This window comes from Mustela putorius, unplaced genomic scaffold (assembly GCF_011764305.1).
Source record: "Mustela putorius furo isolate JIRA1106 unplaced genomic scaffold, ASM1176430v1.1 tig00003834_pilon_pilon_pilon, whole genome shotgun sequence".
Taxonomy (NCBI): Eukaryota; Metazoa; Chordata; class Mammalia; order Carnivora; family Mustelidae; genus Mustela; species Mustela putorius.
Genome location: NW_025421987.1, coordinates 131,661,065 through 131,677,425, shown reverse-complemented (window position 1 = coordinate 131,677,425; position 16,361 = coordinate 131,661,065). Strand labels below are relative to the sequence as shown.

At 44.9% G+C, this 16,361-nt stretch overlaps 1 protein-coding gene across 3 annotated transcripts in view; it reads right to left on the bottom strand.

Moving 5' to 3' along the window:
- TMPPE (transmembrane protein with metallophosphoesterase domain) overlaps positions 1-16,361 on the bottom strand; it is a 76,051-nt gene that overhangs the window by 34,293 nt on the left and 25,397 nt on the right. For all 3 annotated transcript variants that reach the window (XM_045089072.1, XM_004774191.3, XM_004774192.3), the window contains exons 6-10: positions 14,229-14,409; positions 10,700-10,758; positions 9,870-9,991; positions 9,744-9,784; positions 5,130-5,242 (exon numbers count right to left, since the gene is read on the bottom strand). In XM_045089072.1, the coding sequence (XP_044945007.1) occupies positions 5,130-5,242; positions 9,744-9,784; positions 9,870-9,991; positions 10,700-10,758; positions 14,229-14,409 (516 nt within the window). The remainder of the gene's footprint in view (positions 1-5,129; positions 5,243-9,743; positions 9,785-9,869; positions 9,992-10,699; positions 10,759-14,228; positions 14,410-16,361) is intronic.

Here is a 16,361-nt window from a genome sequence, read left to right as displayed (position 1 = left end):
CCAATATGCTGACTCACTTGCGTATCACTTGATGGTGCCCTGAGGCACCCAGCCTCAGAAGTATGGAGGTTCTGGAGGAGACACAGGGTTTCAAATGTATAGGGCCAGAGCCTGTCTGCAGCAATTTCCTCCAAATACTGCAGCTCATGTAGGAAGGAACTGGAGATTCCCCCAATTTTGTTAATGATCCTAAACATTATCAGTAACAAAATGTGAAATTTTCTGTTTTCTAAACTTTCAGTACAGATTAAAAGACAAAGTTCAATCAGCCACGCCGAAGAGAAAGATTTCCATTCTCTCTAGAGGAAAAGATTACAAACATAACAGAGACAAAAAATAGCATGCAGCCAAAAGAATGTAAGGGAAGAAGGATAGCAGTTATATTTTAAATAGTTAATAAGTCCAAAATGTGTGTTTTTTTAAGTTTTGTGATGTTTGTGATTATTTTAAACTTCAAAGTTTTAAATTTGTAATGATTTTTCTTACTCATTTAAATACACATTTGGGGTGCCTGGCTGGCTCGATTAAGGGAGCATAAGACTCTTCATCTTGGGACTGTGAGTTTGAGCCCTCTGTTGGGTATAGAGATTACTAAAAACAATAAATGCACATTCATTTTTGTTGCCTTATCCAACACCCTTTCTGAAATGCATATCTGAATACATCACTTTCTTCATGTTCCTCAACAGAGTGTATGCAACAGCATTAATGTTCTTGGTGATAAAGTCACCTATCTATTAAGAAGAAAATATAGTGGTGATGGTTTACAGTGGAAAGAGATTGGGGAGCAAAACAGACCTGGAGACAGTTAAAGGTCTCTGATAATCTAAGAGAAGAATAAAGTTAAATCCCTACCTCACTCCCAACAGCAAAAACAGCAATTCCATATACACCAATATTTCCACATAAAATATGAAATCACAAAAATTTTAAGTGCTCCACAGGAATTTATTTACACTACTAGACTAGGGAAGCAGCCATGAAAGAGAGAAGGGTAAATTTCACTATGTAAAAATTCAGGATTGCTTTTTACAGGAAAAAAAAGATGAAGAAACCCCCAAACTGTTAAAAATACCACAATAATAGAACTCTTGTAAATCACACAGAAAACAAACAGGCAAACAGAGAAATTGTGAAAGAATTGACATAAGTAGTTCACAGAAAAAGAAACGTGGATGGACAATTTATGCATGAAAGGGTGTACAACTCTAGTACTCATCACTAAAGAAATTCCAGTGTTTTCTTTTAAAATGATCTTTTATACCTATCAAATGGCAAGGTCAAAAAGCCTGATAATTCACAGTATTGGTAAAAGTATGGGAGTACAATTTCATTGAAGGGCCATTTAGTAGTATCAATCAGAATGTCAGAGGCAAGAAACATTGACCCATTCCATTTCGAGAAAGTTTTCTACAGCTATCTTTAAACTTTTCCAATCCCGTCTCACCTAAATGGCTGCAAAAACCTTTGATTTTCCTGTTCTATCCTTTTCTTGCCTCCCAGAGTCTAGTCTCCACATAGCAGCCTGAGCAATCCTTTAACGACTCTGTTCAGCTCTACAGTGTCTCTTCATTTCACGCAGAGTCAAAGCCAAAATCCTCCAAAAGTCAATAAGGCCCTAGGGGATCAGTTCCCTGCTATGTCTCTGACCATCTCCTACCTCTCTCCCCTTGGCTCACTAGGCTCCAGCCACACTGGCCTCCTTGCTCGTTCTTTAAAATGCCAGATGCATGCCCACCCTCTTACTGGTGACATTCTGTTTGAACTCTCACCCTGGATGTCCCACATGGCTGTCCTACCACCTTAAAGTCTTTACTCCTGCTTCACCCACAAGGAGGTGTCATATATAATGAGTGGCTAAAACCATGCCTGGGATATAGAGGGAACTTGCTAAATAATTGTGGAATTACTTCTGGATAAATAGACAATGTGGGTCAGGTCAATTAGTGTCTGAAATAATTATAATAATGCCTTCCAGGGTTTTTTCAAGAAAGAATTGAAATATATGAACTCTAAACCCAAGAGAATTAAACTGCATGACATTAATAACATATAAGTCAAGAGAGATGTAACTGGGGTTAATATGAGACAAAGTTTTGGTTGGATGGTTGTACTGATTAGTTTTTTAAATTATTATAAGCTAAAACGGAATGTTAAAGTGTTTTGAGTCAGACATAAAGGCGGGCATACTGTATGAACCCATTTTAGTCCAAAAAACAGGCAAAACTAACCTATGGTGACAGAGGTCAGGGTAGTGATTGGCTCTGGGGATGGAAGGTTCATGACTAGAGAGGAGCATGAGCATGGCCTCTGGGGCGCTATGTGTTGGTTACAGGGGTGTGTCCACCTTGTATAAATTCACTGAGTGGGATATTTATGAGTTGTGCTTTTTGGAGGTGGGGGTACATATTTTACACTTTAGCAGGTAACCACTAAAAGAACAGAAATATAGTGAATAACTTCCAAACTGGGAGGAAGATGCTGGGCATGGATGAGGGATAAAATAAGGAAAAAAAAAAAAAAAAGACTCAGAAAGTAATCAAGAGAAGACAAAATGGAAAAGGTAGAAAAATCGATTATTATAAAATAAGACAGTTGAAAATAATCAATGTGTATCAAGAATCATAATGAATGAGAATGAATAGATGCACCAGTTAGAAAACAAAAATGCTCAAACTAAATTTTTCAAAATTATCTCTTGTTAATGAGGGACATGTTAAAAAAAAAAAAAAGATACTGAAAGACTGAAATTCAGGACACTTGGTGTCTCAGTTGATTAAACATCGGCCTTTAGCTCAGGTCATGATCCTGGGGTCCTGGGATCGAGTCCCATATCAGGCTCCCTGCTCAGCAGGGAGCCTGCTTCTCCCTCTGCCTGCTGCTCCTCCAACCCAGACAAATAAATAAATAAAATCTTAAAAAAAAAAAAAGATTGAAATTAAAGTCTTGTGAAAGATACACCAGGTAAATATTAACCAAAAGAATGCAGGTAAACTTTATTAGTATCAGACAAAAAAGACTTAAAGATAAAAGGTGTTATCAGAGATACAGGGTTACTACACAATGATACTAAATAAATGATACTGAAGAATTTAATTCTCAGTTTGCATACCTCATAACATGGCTTCAAAGCTGACACAACTAGGGGCTCCTGGGTGGCTCAGTCGGCTAAGTGTTTGCCTTTGGTTCAGGTCATGATCTCAGGGCCCTGGGATCGAGCCCCATGTTGGACTCCCTCTCCCTTTGCCCCCCAACCTGCTTGTGCTCGCTCAAATAAATAAATAAAACCTTAAAAAAAAACTGACACAAGTATAAAGAGACATATGTAACACAATTCTTTCAATAAATCAGACTAAATGGACAAAAAGCCAGGAAGGACATTAAAGATATCAACAGCACTATGAATAAACTCAATCTAAGGAACACAGACATAGATTCTATCCAACAATTATAAAACATACAGTCTTTGCAAGAAAGCATGGAACATTGATTCAGTTTGACACGCGCCAGGCTCTAGGACTGGGTTCAACACCTTTCAAGGGATTGGTATCATACAGACCACATTCTCTATCAAGAATGCACGTATGTTAGAAACCAGTGAACCAGAAAAAATACTTATATTTAATAATTGCTACTTTTGAACTACTTCTGAACATTTCCAGGTCCAAAGAGTAATCCAAATAGGCATTTTTAGAAGCAAATTATAATAAATATACTACATATCAACACAGGAATTGGAGCTACAGAGGTACTTGAAAGAAATACATAACGTTAAATATTTACAGGAGGGAAGAAGAAAGGCTGGGTTACAAAGTTTCAGATAAAGGAAGGAAACACCAAAGATAGGAACAGTGAGGCTTGAAACAGAATAAACATACAAGAGAGAATTTGGGAGTCAACGCTCTAAATTGTGCAGAGACGAAAGCCATGGTAAAAATTAGCGTGCACAACATTTCAACCGCAAATCTGAAAATCCAGATGAAATGGATAAATTCTATGAGTAGTTACATATTGATATTTTTCAATACGCTTAAAATATTTCATCATATAATTTTTTTATGATTATGATGTTAGTCCCCATACAGTATATCTTCAGTTTTTGATGTAGTGTTCCGTGATTCACTATTTGCGTATAACACATGGATTGCTCCCTACAATTCATGCCCTCCTTAATATAATTTTTAACACTTAGTCTTAAATTGAGACTAAGGCATACTTAAAACAAAAGTCCATACCATTTATAGGCAGAAAACCTTTGTTTTTTAACTTCAAAACTCAGGTGACTGAGCAGAAAAATTGTGGGTTTTTTCTCTCTCTCTCTTTTTTTTTTTTTTCACCCACAGCAGAGACAGGAAACCCCACCTGGGTGCTTTGGATGCCTCAAAAGGTCACAATGTTAGTGGGACTGAGCAGTTGAGCTTGCAGGCTGAAAGGAAGCAGCAAATGACTTACCTCAAATGAAAAAAGTGAAGTATTGCTGATAGCTCCCCTTTGCACGGCGCCTCACAAAAGCCCGGATTTGCTCTCCGGCATGCTTCAGCTCTGTGTGTGGACACACACCTTCCCACCTTCAGTACAGGTAACTGCAATAGCTACTGCCTGGTGCACAACAGACATGCTGGGTCCATCCTGGATGCCCAACAGCCATTTTTTTTTTTTTTTAAGATTTTATTTATTTGACAGACAGAGATCACAAGTAGGCAGAGAGGCAGGCAGAGAAAGAGAGGAGGAAGCAGGCCCCCGCGGAGCAGACAGTCTGATGTGGTGCTCGATCCCAGAAACCTGGGATCATGACCTGAGACAAAGGCAGAGGCTTTAACTCACTGAGCCACTCAGGTGCCCTGCCAACGGCCGTTCTTTTAATCCTGATAACTAACCAAGGCGCTATTGTTCCGGTTTTAGGATGAACAGACTAGTGGAGGAACGCACCCACAGACTCACTCTGAATCAGATAGAGGCCAAGACTCAAGGCCAAATCCATCTGAGGCCTCCCTTCATAGGCCCTTTTAAACACCAGCCTTTATTAAGTTCTGCTAAGAACTCTGGCTGAGAGAATGGCAGTCACCAGGCAGTCACCAGCCTGGTCCAAAGCAGGCTTGGTCCCAGACCAGCCCACAGCAAGCACCCACCTTACGAATGACGTCTCGCAGAGCAAAATACTTCTCAGTGAGGTCCCCTGCCTCGCTCAGTGGGGCATCATAGTCGTAGCTGGTGGGCTGTGCTTTGTAGGGCATGTTGGCTCCTAGAAGGCAAAAATATGCCGCTAGTTACCAGCTAATTACTAGGCTTTCCCCTGGGACAAGTTCTTTGGGATTTACGGGCTCAGGGCCATGGAGAGAGAAAATAAAGGACACATTAAAAACCAACTGTCAAGCAATAGAGAGGGGCCTGAGGAGTCAGGATTTAGAGAAATGCATTTCTTCCTGCAAGTGGCCCTCACCAAGCACCTGAGAGTCTACAAGGCCCTGTACCCACCCATTCTCTCAGCCAGAGTTCTTAGCAGAGATCTCAGCGGATGTCACCACCCTTGAACCAGCAGGAAAGCTGAAGCTCTCCCTGAACCCAGCTCCATGTCTCACAACCAGGAGTGGCAGGGCTTTCAGCATGACCCACACCTCTCACTAATAACCCCGAAGTCTGGGATCTTTTCCATGCCCTCGGACCAAGGATCAGCTGAACACAACCGAGGGGTTATCAGAACACACAAAGTGGAAGATGACGGAAACACACATCGGTCCCCAGATTCAAGTGGAATCCTAAGGTCTTTGTAACATCTGCAGTCAGAGGTGCTGCGGTGTCCTCTCATATCCCCTTCAGGAGCAAGTCAAGCCCTCACGGCCCCAGCTGCCAGGAGGGTTAGCTGCTGCTGGCTCTCAGATGTGTCCCTCTGCTCACAGGCTCTGCTGTGTGGCCTTGCCTAGGTTATGGCCCTCCGGGGAGAGCCCATACCCAATGACTGACCAAGGGGGTGCTGCAAAACCCAGGTCCTGTCTGTCCAAGCTGTAGACCTCCCTCTAGAACCAGCTGAGCCACCTTCAGAGCTGTCTCATTGCTCAACATCTTCCTTTGCCCACGTCTGCCACCCACACTCTTGAAAGGTGAATGCGCCCCCAATAAAACCTCCTGCTGGGCACCCTCAGTCTGTCTCCCAGATGAAACCCACAACAGAGCCTGAGAACTAATGCCGAAAAAGACGAGAAAAGTAGATGGCTTGGCAATTATCGTTCCAGCGACAGAGCCTCGAGCAGATGCTCCTCCCCTTGTCACAGACGTTCACAGGTAGGAGATTGGGTCCAACAGTGGGCAGTGATCCTCTGCTCCTATTAGAATACTCACCCATGCCACACAGAGAGCTCGTCCAGATTCCTGAGCCCCACCCCACCTTAGATTCTGAGTTGGTAAGTCTGTGGTGGGACCTGGGACTCTGCATTCCTAACAGACTCCCAGGTGATGCTGATGCTGCCCTCCGCGAACCACCAAGGCTCTGGGCCAGCCCTTTCTCTTCTACTCCAGAGAGCATTTGACAACACAAGGGTATGAGAATAAAGCTGATTTTGGATCATCTTCGAGCCAAGTTAATTTTTAAGCAAATGAGGCACAAAATCTGATCGTTCATTTAGTAGTAAGTTCCTTTGACCAATCCTCCAGCCCACAAATGATGGAGCTGCCTTGGGTGAGCCTACTGGTGGGGAAGGTGACAGATGAGCTAGGCTGACGATCAGCTCATGGTTTCATCAGTTCTCTGCACAAAATCCACCCTTCTGGAGGACCTGGACCACTCAGGCAACTGAACTGACTCAGTCCTATGACCTTTCCCATCTTTTGTATTATCAGAGGCAGCAGCCTGCCAACAGGTCCACCGGCCTGTGGGGATACATACATTAAAGCACATCCTTTGCTGTGAGATGCAAAGGAAAATAAAACCACATCCCTTGTTGTGAGGAGCTTACCCCTTTGGCGGCCCCTCCTCTAGCTCTAATGTGGCAGTCACCTTGCCCCCCTACCCCGGGCTCCCAGTTCCTATGCACATATTCATGGCACCACACTAGCCTCCTGAACATTGGAGGTAGGTGTGGCCTCACTGACCTGTGCTGAGCTCATTCAGTGGTTACCAAGTTGAATTGAACGGTGTAACTCACAGATGGGGACGCACACTGGCAGAGTGTGGTGCATGTGCCTGTGTGAGCAGGAGGAGCAACTGTGGGCAGAATGGGCAGGGAGCTTCCCGCCAAGGGTTTTGCTCTCACTGCTCTCTGTGGGGATCTGGCCTGAAGAGCAGCTGCTAAGAAGCACAGACTGGCCCTCCTCCTTGTCCCCAAAGAGGCCAAGCACTGGGGCAGGTGAGAGAGACCCACAAACACAGGTGGGGCTGGTGTGGGGTTTCAGGATGCAGGAGGTGATACGAGCCCACGACCAGCTTTCAAGGCCCAGGTCTGAGCCAGCCCTAGCCTCTGCCAGCCGAAGGCAAAACATGTGGGCTTTTTTTGGTACCCTGCTTTTCTAATCTGTAAAATGGGTCTATAATCTCCTGCACAGATGAGACTGCTATGAGGCCTAAATGGGAAAACAGAGGCAGAAAAGAGAATTTTATGGTTTCTGGCAGGGTTGGGAGCAATGCAACGGACTTTTTCTGGAAGGACAACTTCCATTTTCTGAGTGGTTGTTCTTATCTTACTTTTTTAAAAAGAAGAATATATCATTTTAAGTAAAATAACACAAAATTTTAAAAAATAGTACCATGGACTGTAAAGTTTCCCAAAAATATCAGTCCTTATTCCTGGACTGGATGCTTGGCACAATTCCATGAATGGAAGGTAGGTGGAATCCTTATCTACTGAATGAAAAAGGCATGGACACACAGACATGATCTAAGACTTCAATGAGCAAGCCTGGTGTACTATGATCTTTTAAGAAGTGACATTTTTTTTTTTAAAGATTTTATTTATTTATTTGACAGACAGAGATCACAAGTAGGCAGAGAGGCAGGCAGAGAGAGAGAGGAGGAAGCAGGCTCCCTGCTAAGCAGAGAGCCTGATGTGGGGCTCGATCCCAGGACCCTGGGATCATGACCTGAGCCGAAGGCAGAGGCTTTAACCCACTGAGCCACCCAGGCGCCCCTAAGAAGTGACATTTGAGTTTTGCAGTATCTCCATTTCTTGGCTCTGGTAATAGGAGTAACATCAGTAACACCTGTAAGCAAAGTCTTCTCCTAGCCCATCCTACCCTGCACGAAAGAGAGCAGTTCACAGGAGCTGTACCACCCAATTACAGATCCTCGGAGACTCAGCATTGAGGGGCATCTTCAATGATTCAGAGAGAAAAATGCAGGTGTGGAGAGGGGTGAGCAATGAGCTGGAGCGGGGAAAGAAAACGAACATAGCGTGGTGTGTCTGCAAAAATCAAGGGCAATGAAGAGAATTTTGTCATTATTTTTCCTACTAAAGAAAATAAAAAGAGGGTGCCTAAGTGACTCAGCCATTAAGCATCTGCCTTTGGCTCAGGTCATGATCCCGGGGTCCTGGGATCGAGCCCCACACTGGGTTCCCTGCTTGGCAGGGGGCTTGCTTCTCCCTCTCCCACTCCTCCTACTTGTGTTCCCTCTCTGTGTCTCTCTCTGTTAAATAAATAAATCTTTAAAAAATAATAATGTTAAACATACAAATAAATAAAAAGAGACCATATAGGAATTAAAAATGGTATGGTACAGTCATTTCAGAAAATACCATAGCAGTTCCTCAAACACGAAGCAGAGTTAGTTATATCACATGACCCAGCAATTGCACTGAGGTATACACCCAGAAGAAGTCAAACGAGGATTCAAATGAATACTTCCGTGCTAGCATTCATAGCAACATGATTTATAATGCTCAAAAAGTGGAAACAACTCAAATGCCCATCAACTGACAAACGGATACACAAAACACTGTGCATTGATACAATAGAATATTATTTGTCAGTAAAAAAAATAAAGTGCTGACCTACGCTACAAAACGGATGGCCCTAGAAAAGATTACGCTAAATGAAAGAAGCCAGATACAAAACACCACATACTGTATAATTCTCTTTATGAGAAATGTCCGGAATAGGCAAATCCATAAAGACAGACAGTACAGATGAGTTTTGCTAAGGACTGGGAGGATGGGGAGTAGGGAGTTTCTCGGGTAAGGGGTTTCTTTTTAGGGTAGTGAAAACGTTTTGGAATTGGATGGTGGTAATGGTTGCAGAGCTTTGTGATATACTAAATACTACTAAATGGTACACTTTAAAATTGTGATTTTTATGGTGTGTGAATTCTATGTCAACAAAACATTAAAAAAAAAAGAAGAAGAAAAAGATCATAGCAGAATACATGGGCAAGTAAGCTATTGCCCAGCTACTTGTTTTATAACAATAAGGTTGCTGGGGCACCTGGCTGGCTCAGTTGGAAGAGCACATGACTCTTGATCTCGAGGTTGATGAGTTTGAGCCCCACACCAGGTGTAGAGAGTACTTAAAAAAAAAAAAAAAAAGTAAAGTTTAAAAAATTAGAAAAAAAAAAAACCAGTAAGTTTTCTAAGTGCACATGTTCCTTAAAAATTTTTTTAATGACTTAAAAAATTATATAGGCAGTTTTTATAATATCAGGAAATTTGGGAATAAACAAAAATAGAAAATAAAAATTGTCTGTAGGTACTCCCTACCCTCAAATCAAGCACCAGAAACCTTCTAGCATAAGCTTCCACAACCTGTAGGTTTGTTCTTACCATTCCAATAGGCAAAATTGGTCCCACCTATAAACATGTACCTACAAGGAAACAAGAGAATAGACATACTTCACTGTGAGCCCACAGCTGTGGAGGGGGCCCTGCCCTCCAGAAATGGACACTCACAGGTTCACATTCGCCCCACGGGCAAGTATATCATGGAGGGAGGAAGCCACCACTTCAGTCTTCACTGTTGAGTGAGGTTGGCCCCAGTGGTCTAACCAGCCGGTATAGAATTCAGAATTCACCTAGAAGGACAAGAGGACATGGAGCTTAGGATGGACTTAGGACCTTCGGAGCCTGGCACCTCCCAGTACCCTTCACCCTCTCTACTCCACCAAAGGACGGGTGGAAAACCGTGTTACAGGTCCTGCTTAGCCCAGAGCTGGGAGACCAGGGGTGGGGGGCTCCAATGACAGCACTGCCCAAATACAGTTTTTAGGTGCCGACAATACAGATATTCCCGAAAAGTTGTCCTGCAACAAAATTTTGTCAGCCAACCCTGAGTTTAAATGAGGCAGGAAAGTTTGTTGGGCAAAAGAATTGGGTGGCAAAATATTTTAATAAAATTATCCAATCTAAGTTGGCCTTTTAAGTCAGTCCAGATTTTTAAGTCCCAGGTTGACTTAAGGTGAGGGGAACTCATCCAAGTATTCTGCCAGGTGGGCCCCACTCACTTCATGTTTCTCTTGAGCAATTACCCTGCCACGCCCTTTGTCTCAAGAAGGAGAAAGAAGTCTGGATGTCTTCTGGGGCCTCCTTGTCTCAGGGTCTAGGAAATCCCCCCCACCACACCCCGAGTCTATGAATGCAGGTTCTCCATGGCTCACTGAGCAGCAGAGGCTCTGTGCACAGGTGGGGAAGCCTGACCCCACGGCCAGAGAAAGCAAGGACTCACCCCTCTAGTTAGTAGCAAGCCACCTCACCTCAACCCACACCTCACCTCCAGTTCTTACCAATGGTCCTTTGGGCTCACTCTTTCTCTGGACTTCGAAAGCAGCAGTGATGTTGGCACCTGAAAATCATGAGAGAGAGAAGAAAGGTCAGTCATTGGAATGATAAGAAGTTAAGTAAAAATAGCCCTTCACAGACCTTCAGCCTGAGGCCTCGCCCTTCGCCACACACTGTGGGCCTGGAACACCTCCCAGCCAGCTGTAGGCTGGCTTCGGACCATCCACCCACTAGACATGTGGGGACCACGGAATGCTGCTTCCTCTCTGAGAGGTCCCCTTAGCCTCTCCTGACTGCACCGCCTCAGGAGATCATGTCACAGGCTTGTCTGAGTTTCCCCAAGGCCTGGACACATGTTTTGTGTTCTCTCTTCAAATAGACATCTGACCTAGATGTTTCCTATAGGATGTGCTTGCTTTGTTTCGTTTAAAGATTTTATTCATTCATTTGAGAGAACGAGCACAGGCAGAGAGAGAGGGAGAAGCAGACTCCCCCGTTGAGCAGAGAGCCTGATGTGGGGCTTGAACCCAGGACCCTGAGATCACGATCTGAGCCGAAGATCACGATCTAACCCACTGAGCCATCCAGGTGCCCCGATGGGCTTGCTTTGAGGTTATTTCCTTGCAACCTCCACAGCATCACACAAATAATAGTAACATGGGTATCTGCCCAGTAATTAACAAATCAAAGGGTTGGATGTGGTCTTTCTGCCAGAATCATGGCATATACGCTGATTTTGAATTTGTACATCATCAGACATCCCAGGCTACGTGCTCCTAAGTTTTCCTTCTAAAATATCCCATTAAGATGCCTGCATGTGAGCTTGCCCCTGGGGTCTTCTTTGTCCCTCCCCCTCTAAACGGAATGAAACTCTACCCACAGAGGGGCAGGTGGCCCTTCTTCAGTGACCGAGCAACCACAAAGGGTGTCTCTCTAGCCAAAACCGTGGACACCCTGGCCCCAGACTTCACAATCCACTTCCCACAGCAAGTACTCAGAGTGGAGACTACAGCAGACAAGACCTCCAAATAACCTCTTGCTTTCTGTAAGGCCAGGTTTCAGAGGGGAGAACGTGCCCATCCAGAGTGGAATCCTCTTTACTTTATGGCTGTGAATGTCCCACTATTAAGCGTCGGGCGGCATCCGGATCTCTCTGTTCTGATCTCATGCACTTCCTCCTGTGACCTGACCCTGGCACTGCCCCCGTCCCACACACATGAATGAGGCCCCCATAAGCCCTACCTGCCCCAAGTCCACGGGCCCTCCAGGGGGCCACCCTTCATCCCAGAGCCGCAGCCACTGCACCATCACCCCACACACGTACTGCTTTGAACAAACCCAGAATAACCTTCCCATTGTTTCTCCCAACAGAAAGATACTGCACGTCTTCATTACTGTGGTGGGAAAAGTGCCGAAGCGGGAGGAAACCAGCCACTCTTTGTAGATGTGTTATTTCACCACCAAATGCCCGCTGCCACGCATCCTGTGTCTAGAAACACTAGATTCACTTAAAGCTAGTAGTCCTTTTCTTTTTTGCTAATGTAGAGGAATGCCTTTAAAACTACTGTTGGTAGGAATGCAAGCTGGTGCAGCCACTTTGGAAAACAGTGTGGAGATTCCTTAAGAAATGAAAAATAGAGCTTCCCTATGACCCTGCAATTGCACTATTGGGTATTTACCTCAAAGATACAGATGAAGTGAAAAGAAGGGCCATTTGTACCCCACTATTCATAGCAGCAATGGCCACGGTCGCCAAACTGTGGAAAGAGCTAAGATGCCCTTCAACAGACGAGTGGATAAGGAAGATGTGGTCCATATACACTATGGAGTATTATGCCTCCATCAGAAAGGATGAATACTCAACTTTTGTAGCAACATGGACAGGACTGTAAGAGATTATGCTGAGTGAGATAAGTCAAGCAGAGAGAGTCAACTATCATATAGTTTCCCTTACTTGTGGAGCATAAGGAATAACACGGAGGACATGGGGAGATGGAGAGGAGAAGGGAGTTCAGGGAAATGAACTATGGACTCTGAGAAGTATCTGAGGGTTTTGAAGGGGCGGGGGGGGTAGGAGGTTGGGGGAGCCAGGTGGTGGGTATTATGGAGGGCACGTATTTTTTTTTTTTAAGATTTTATTTATTATTTACTTATTTGTCAGAGAGAGAGAGAAAGTGCACAAGCAGGCAGAGGCAGAGGAAGAAGCAGTCTCTCTGCCGAGCAAAGAGCCCCATGCGGGACTCCATCCCAGAATCATGACCTGAGCCAAAGGCAGCAGTTTAACCGAGCCACCCAGGCATCCCTGGAGGGAGCACTGGGTGTGGTGCATAAACAATGAAGTCTGGAACACTGAAAAGAAATTTTAAAAAAATAAGTAAAAATTTTAAAAAATAAAAAATCAAAGTTCAACTTCAGTCTTCTGTACACCTGTCTTGAGAGAGAGACCCAGCGCTGCATGTGGAATGTGAGTGGGCTGTCGTACCTCTCAGCCAACAAGGCAGTGGGGTCATCAGGGTACTTGAAGAGCAGGCTTTTTTTTTAGGGGAGACGGGAAGGGAGTTAACACTTATTTTGAAATCATCTCAAACTTAAAGAGTTGTGAGAATAAAGAACTCATAATCCCAAAGAACCAAGATTCCCCAATTGTTAATATTTTGCCACGCTTGCTTTATCAGTGTCTCTGTCTCTCTCTCTCTCAACACACTTATTTTTTTCTGAGCCGTTTGTCAGTAAGTTGCACACAGGAGGGCCCTTTACCCCTAAATATTTCAGTGCACGTTCCCTAAGAGCAAGAGCATCCTTTACATAAATAAACACAATAAAATTATAAAAAACAGGAAATTAACATGGAGACAATCCTATTATCTAATCTACAGAATTGATTCAAAAAAATTAGGTCGTCCCAATAACGTCCTTCACAGCATAGCAAGGTAAAAGCAAGTCCAATCTGGGAGCCTTTTCAGGAGTACACGCTACCTTGTCAGTGGCAGGTCCTACATGAAAGCTGCTTTCTTAACATTAAATGTCTTAACATTTACAACAGCCAGGAGCCCCCCACCAGCCTTGCTCCCAGAGCCTCCAGAGCCAGAGGAGACAATCTGTGTGGCATCTACTGACCACCTGTGGGCCCTCACTGTTTATAGCGCTGAGTTCAGAACAGGAGGGCAGGGAAGTTCCCAGCACTCTGAGCGGACAGGCCCAAAGGGACAGCCCTGAAAGGTGACTGCTTCGGGGCAGAGCTCCCGGCAGCAGTCCCTAAGACAACAGAGCCCCGGGTCTGGGCTCCAGGTGTACTCACCAGTGCTAAAAACAGAGCTCTTGCCCCTAAAGTGCCAATCAGCTTAAATGAAATCACCTGTACACTGGAGGCTGCTTTATTCATTCTTCCATTTCACCTGTTCCTTGGTAACAGAAAATCTGAGAGATCTCATTCAATGTACCCACTTAAAACACAGTTGCCCTGAGCGACTGGTGGGTTTCACTGCCCAGCCTGCACGGCCTGAGCTGGGTTTGACTGTGATTACAAACACCGACCTGGTCCGAAGTCCACTGTGGCATAGAGTCCCTGCAGGGCCCCGCACTGCAGGAACGGCTCAAGTGCCCCATCCGTGGTGAACAGGAGCACGTCCTTGCCCAGGTGGTAGTGGAAGAGCTTCTGCAGGAAGCGCAGGTAGTCGTAATCACAGGTGAAGTAGCTGCCGTATTCATTTTCAACCTACAAGTCACAGAATAAGCGGGGGAATCAGGAGAGCCCAATATGCTCATTCTAGTGCCAGCAGACCGTACCTGGGCATCTGTGAGATGACAAGGACCAACGATTGCCAAAAATACTTACTAATCTCGATCCTCCGAGTTCATTTTCCAAAGAGCAGCTCAGCATAAAAACTTACCTTCTACTACTTCCCACTCCACCAAAGAAAGAAAAACAAAAACCACCAGGTCGGTTTCGGATTGGAGTGACTTTCTAGCCTATACTAAATAATAGATACTTTAAATGTTACACGAATAAGATCTCCCCATGGAAGAATATTAGAAAATGCGGGGAAATGCAAAGAAAATAGAAAAATCATGTGTTAGTTCCTTTAGCTAGAGATAAGTGCTACAACCATTCCGACTTAGTCTTCCAGATTGAAACATGTACACGCACCCTAAATATACACGATACAGTCAGTGTTCTCTGTTCTCAGAACTGGTATCCTATTACTTGCACCACTTGTAACCTTAGTTCCGCACTATAACACACTATGCAAAATGTCCATGGCAGTCAAGAGGGCAAATGCTGGATAAGGATGTACCATCATTTCCCTGATCTACTGCCAAACATTCGGGCGGTCCTCCCTTTCGTACTCCATCACCAATGCTCAGTCTGTGTTCAGTAGCATCCGTGGTTTTCCACCAGGAGTTATTCCCCCCGCCCCCGCCCCCTCAGGGAACACATGACAATGTCTGCAGCTCTTCTGGGTTGTTACAAGCGGCAGGGGGTGAGAGAGTGCGCTGCTGGCTTCCCCAGTGGGTAGAGGCCAAGGGAGGCTCCCAAACCTCCGGCCTGCCAGCCTCCACAACAAAGGATTATCAGGTGCAGGAGGGCAACAGTGCTGGGGGGGGGGGAGACTCTGCCCCACGCCACGCATTTTCACTTTCTCGAGTTCTCGATGGGGGTGGACAGCACCCCGAAAGAGGTGAACGTGGATTCTTATAGGAGAAAAGAACACCTTACTCTTTTTTATCTGTAAAGCACCGATATACATACACTTATACAGGAGATGGAAAGCATTACAATTCTTCGGGGTGGGGGGGAATTAGACAAAAGTGTCTAAAGAGACTCTTTAGGGGCCACAGTGAAAACAAGGTGAAGAAACATTGCTGTAAAGCAATAAAATGAATGGCCTTCAGCTCCACCCAATACATGAAAGAGTCTTAGAGCCGCAACGTTGAGTGAGGGAAACAATACAGACGGCATGTCCCCCACCGAAACTTCAAACGGTCCCCACCAAACTGTAACTCTGGGTTGGGTACATACACAGGTGTTAAAAATAGAAACATCAAGAAACGAACGGCCATGAAAAAGACACCAGGGAAACTTCTCGGGTGCTGACCACATGCTAGTTCCCATACTGGGTGGTGATTCCCATCCTAATACTTGATTACACCACACACGGGTGTCCGAGTTCACAATTTTACAAAAATGAGAAAAATACCTGGCCATCCAATTTCAACCTGCACTTAAGGCAAAATAAATCGTGATCCTTGGGATCCAGAGTCATTAAACATAAGCACAAGAAACTGGGAACCCCCAGAAGAGAGGTGGCTGGCAGAGACCAGTAAGGAAGCTTCCCCACAGTGGCTGCCCAGGGCAGCTGTAGGGGCAGAGGCACTGTTCCAGGAAGAAGACAGGTAGCGAGTACTCCCTGTCTCGCTTTGTGTGGCCAGTAGCTTTGTGTGGCCCGTGGACAGTCAGGGAGGAGGCACAGGACTGTGAAGGGCGGAGATGAACTGAATGCCACCCCCCCTCTGCACAGGGCTGCTTTCCGAACAGTTCGATGAATGACTCTCTCCCCAGAGGGGATCCCTCTGATAATACTTTCATGTTGCAGATTCAGACTGTAGTGAGTATGCCCAGCGCCAAGAGCTTCACTGGTCCTGAAACCACCCTGGAAAATGAGGACT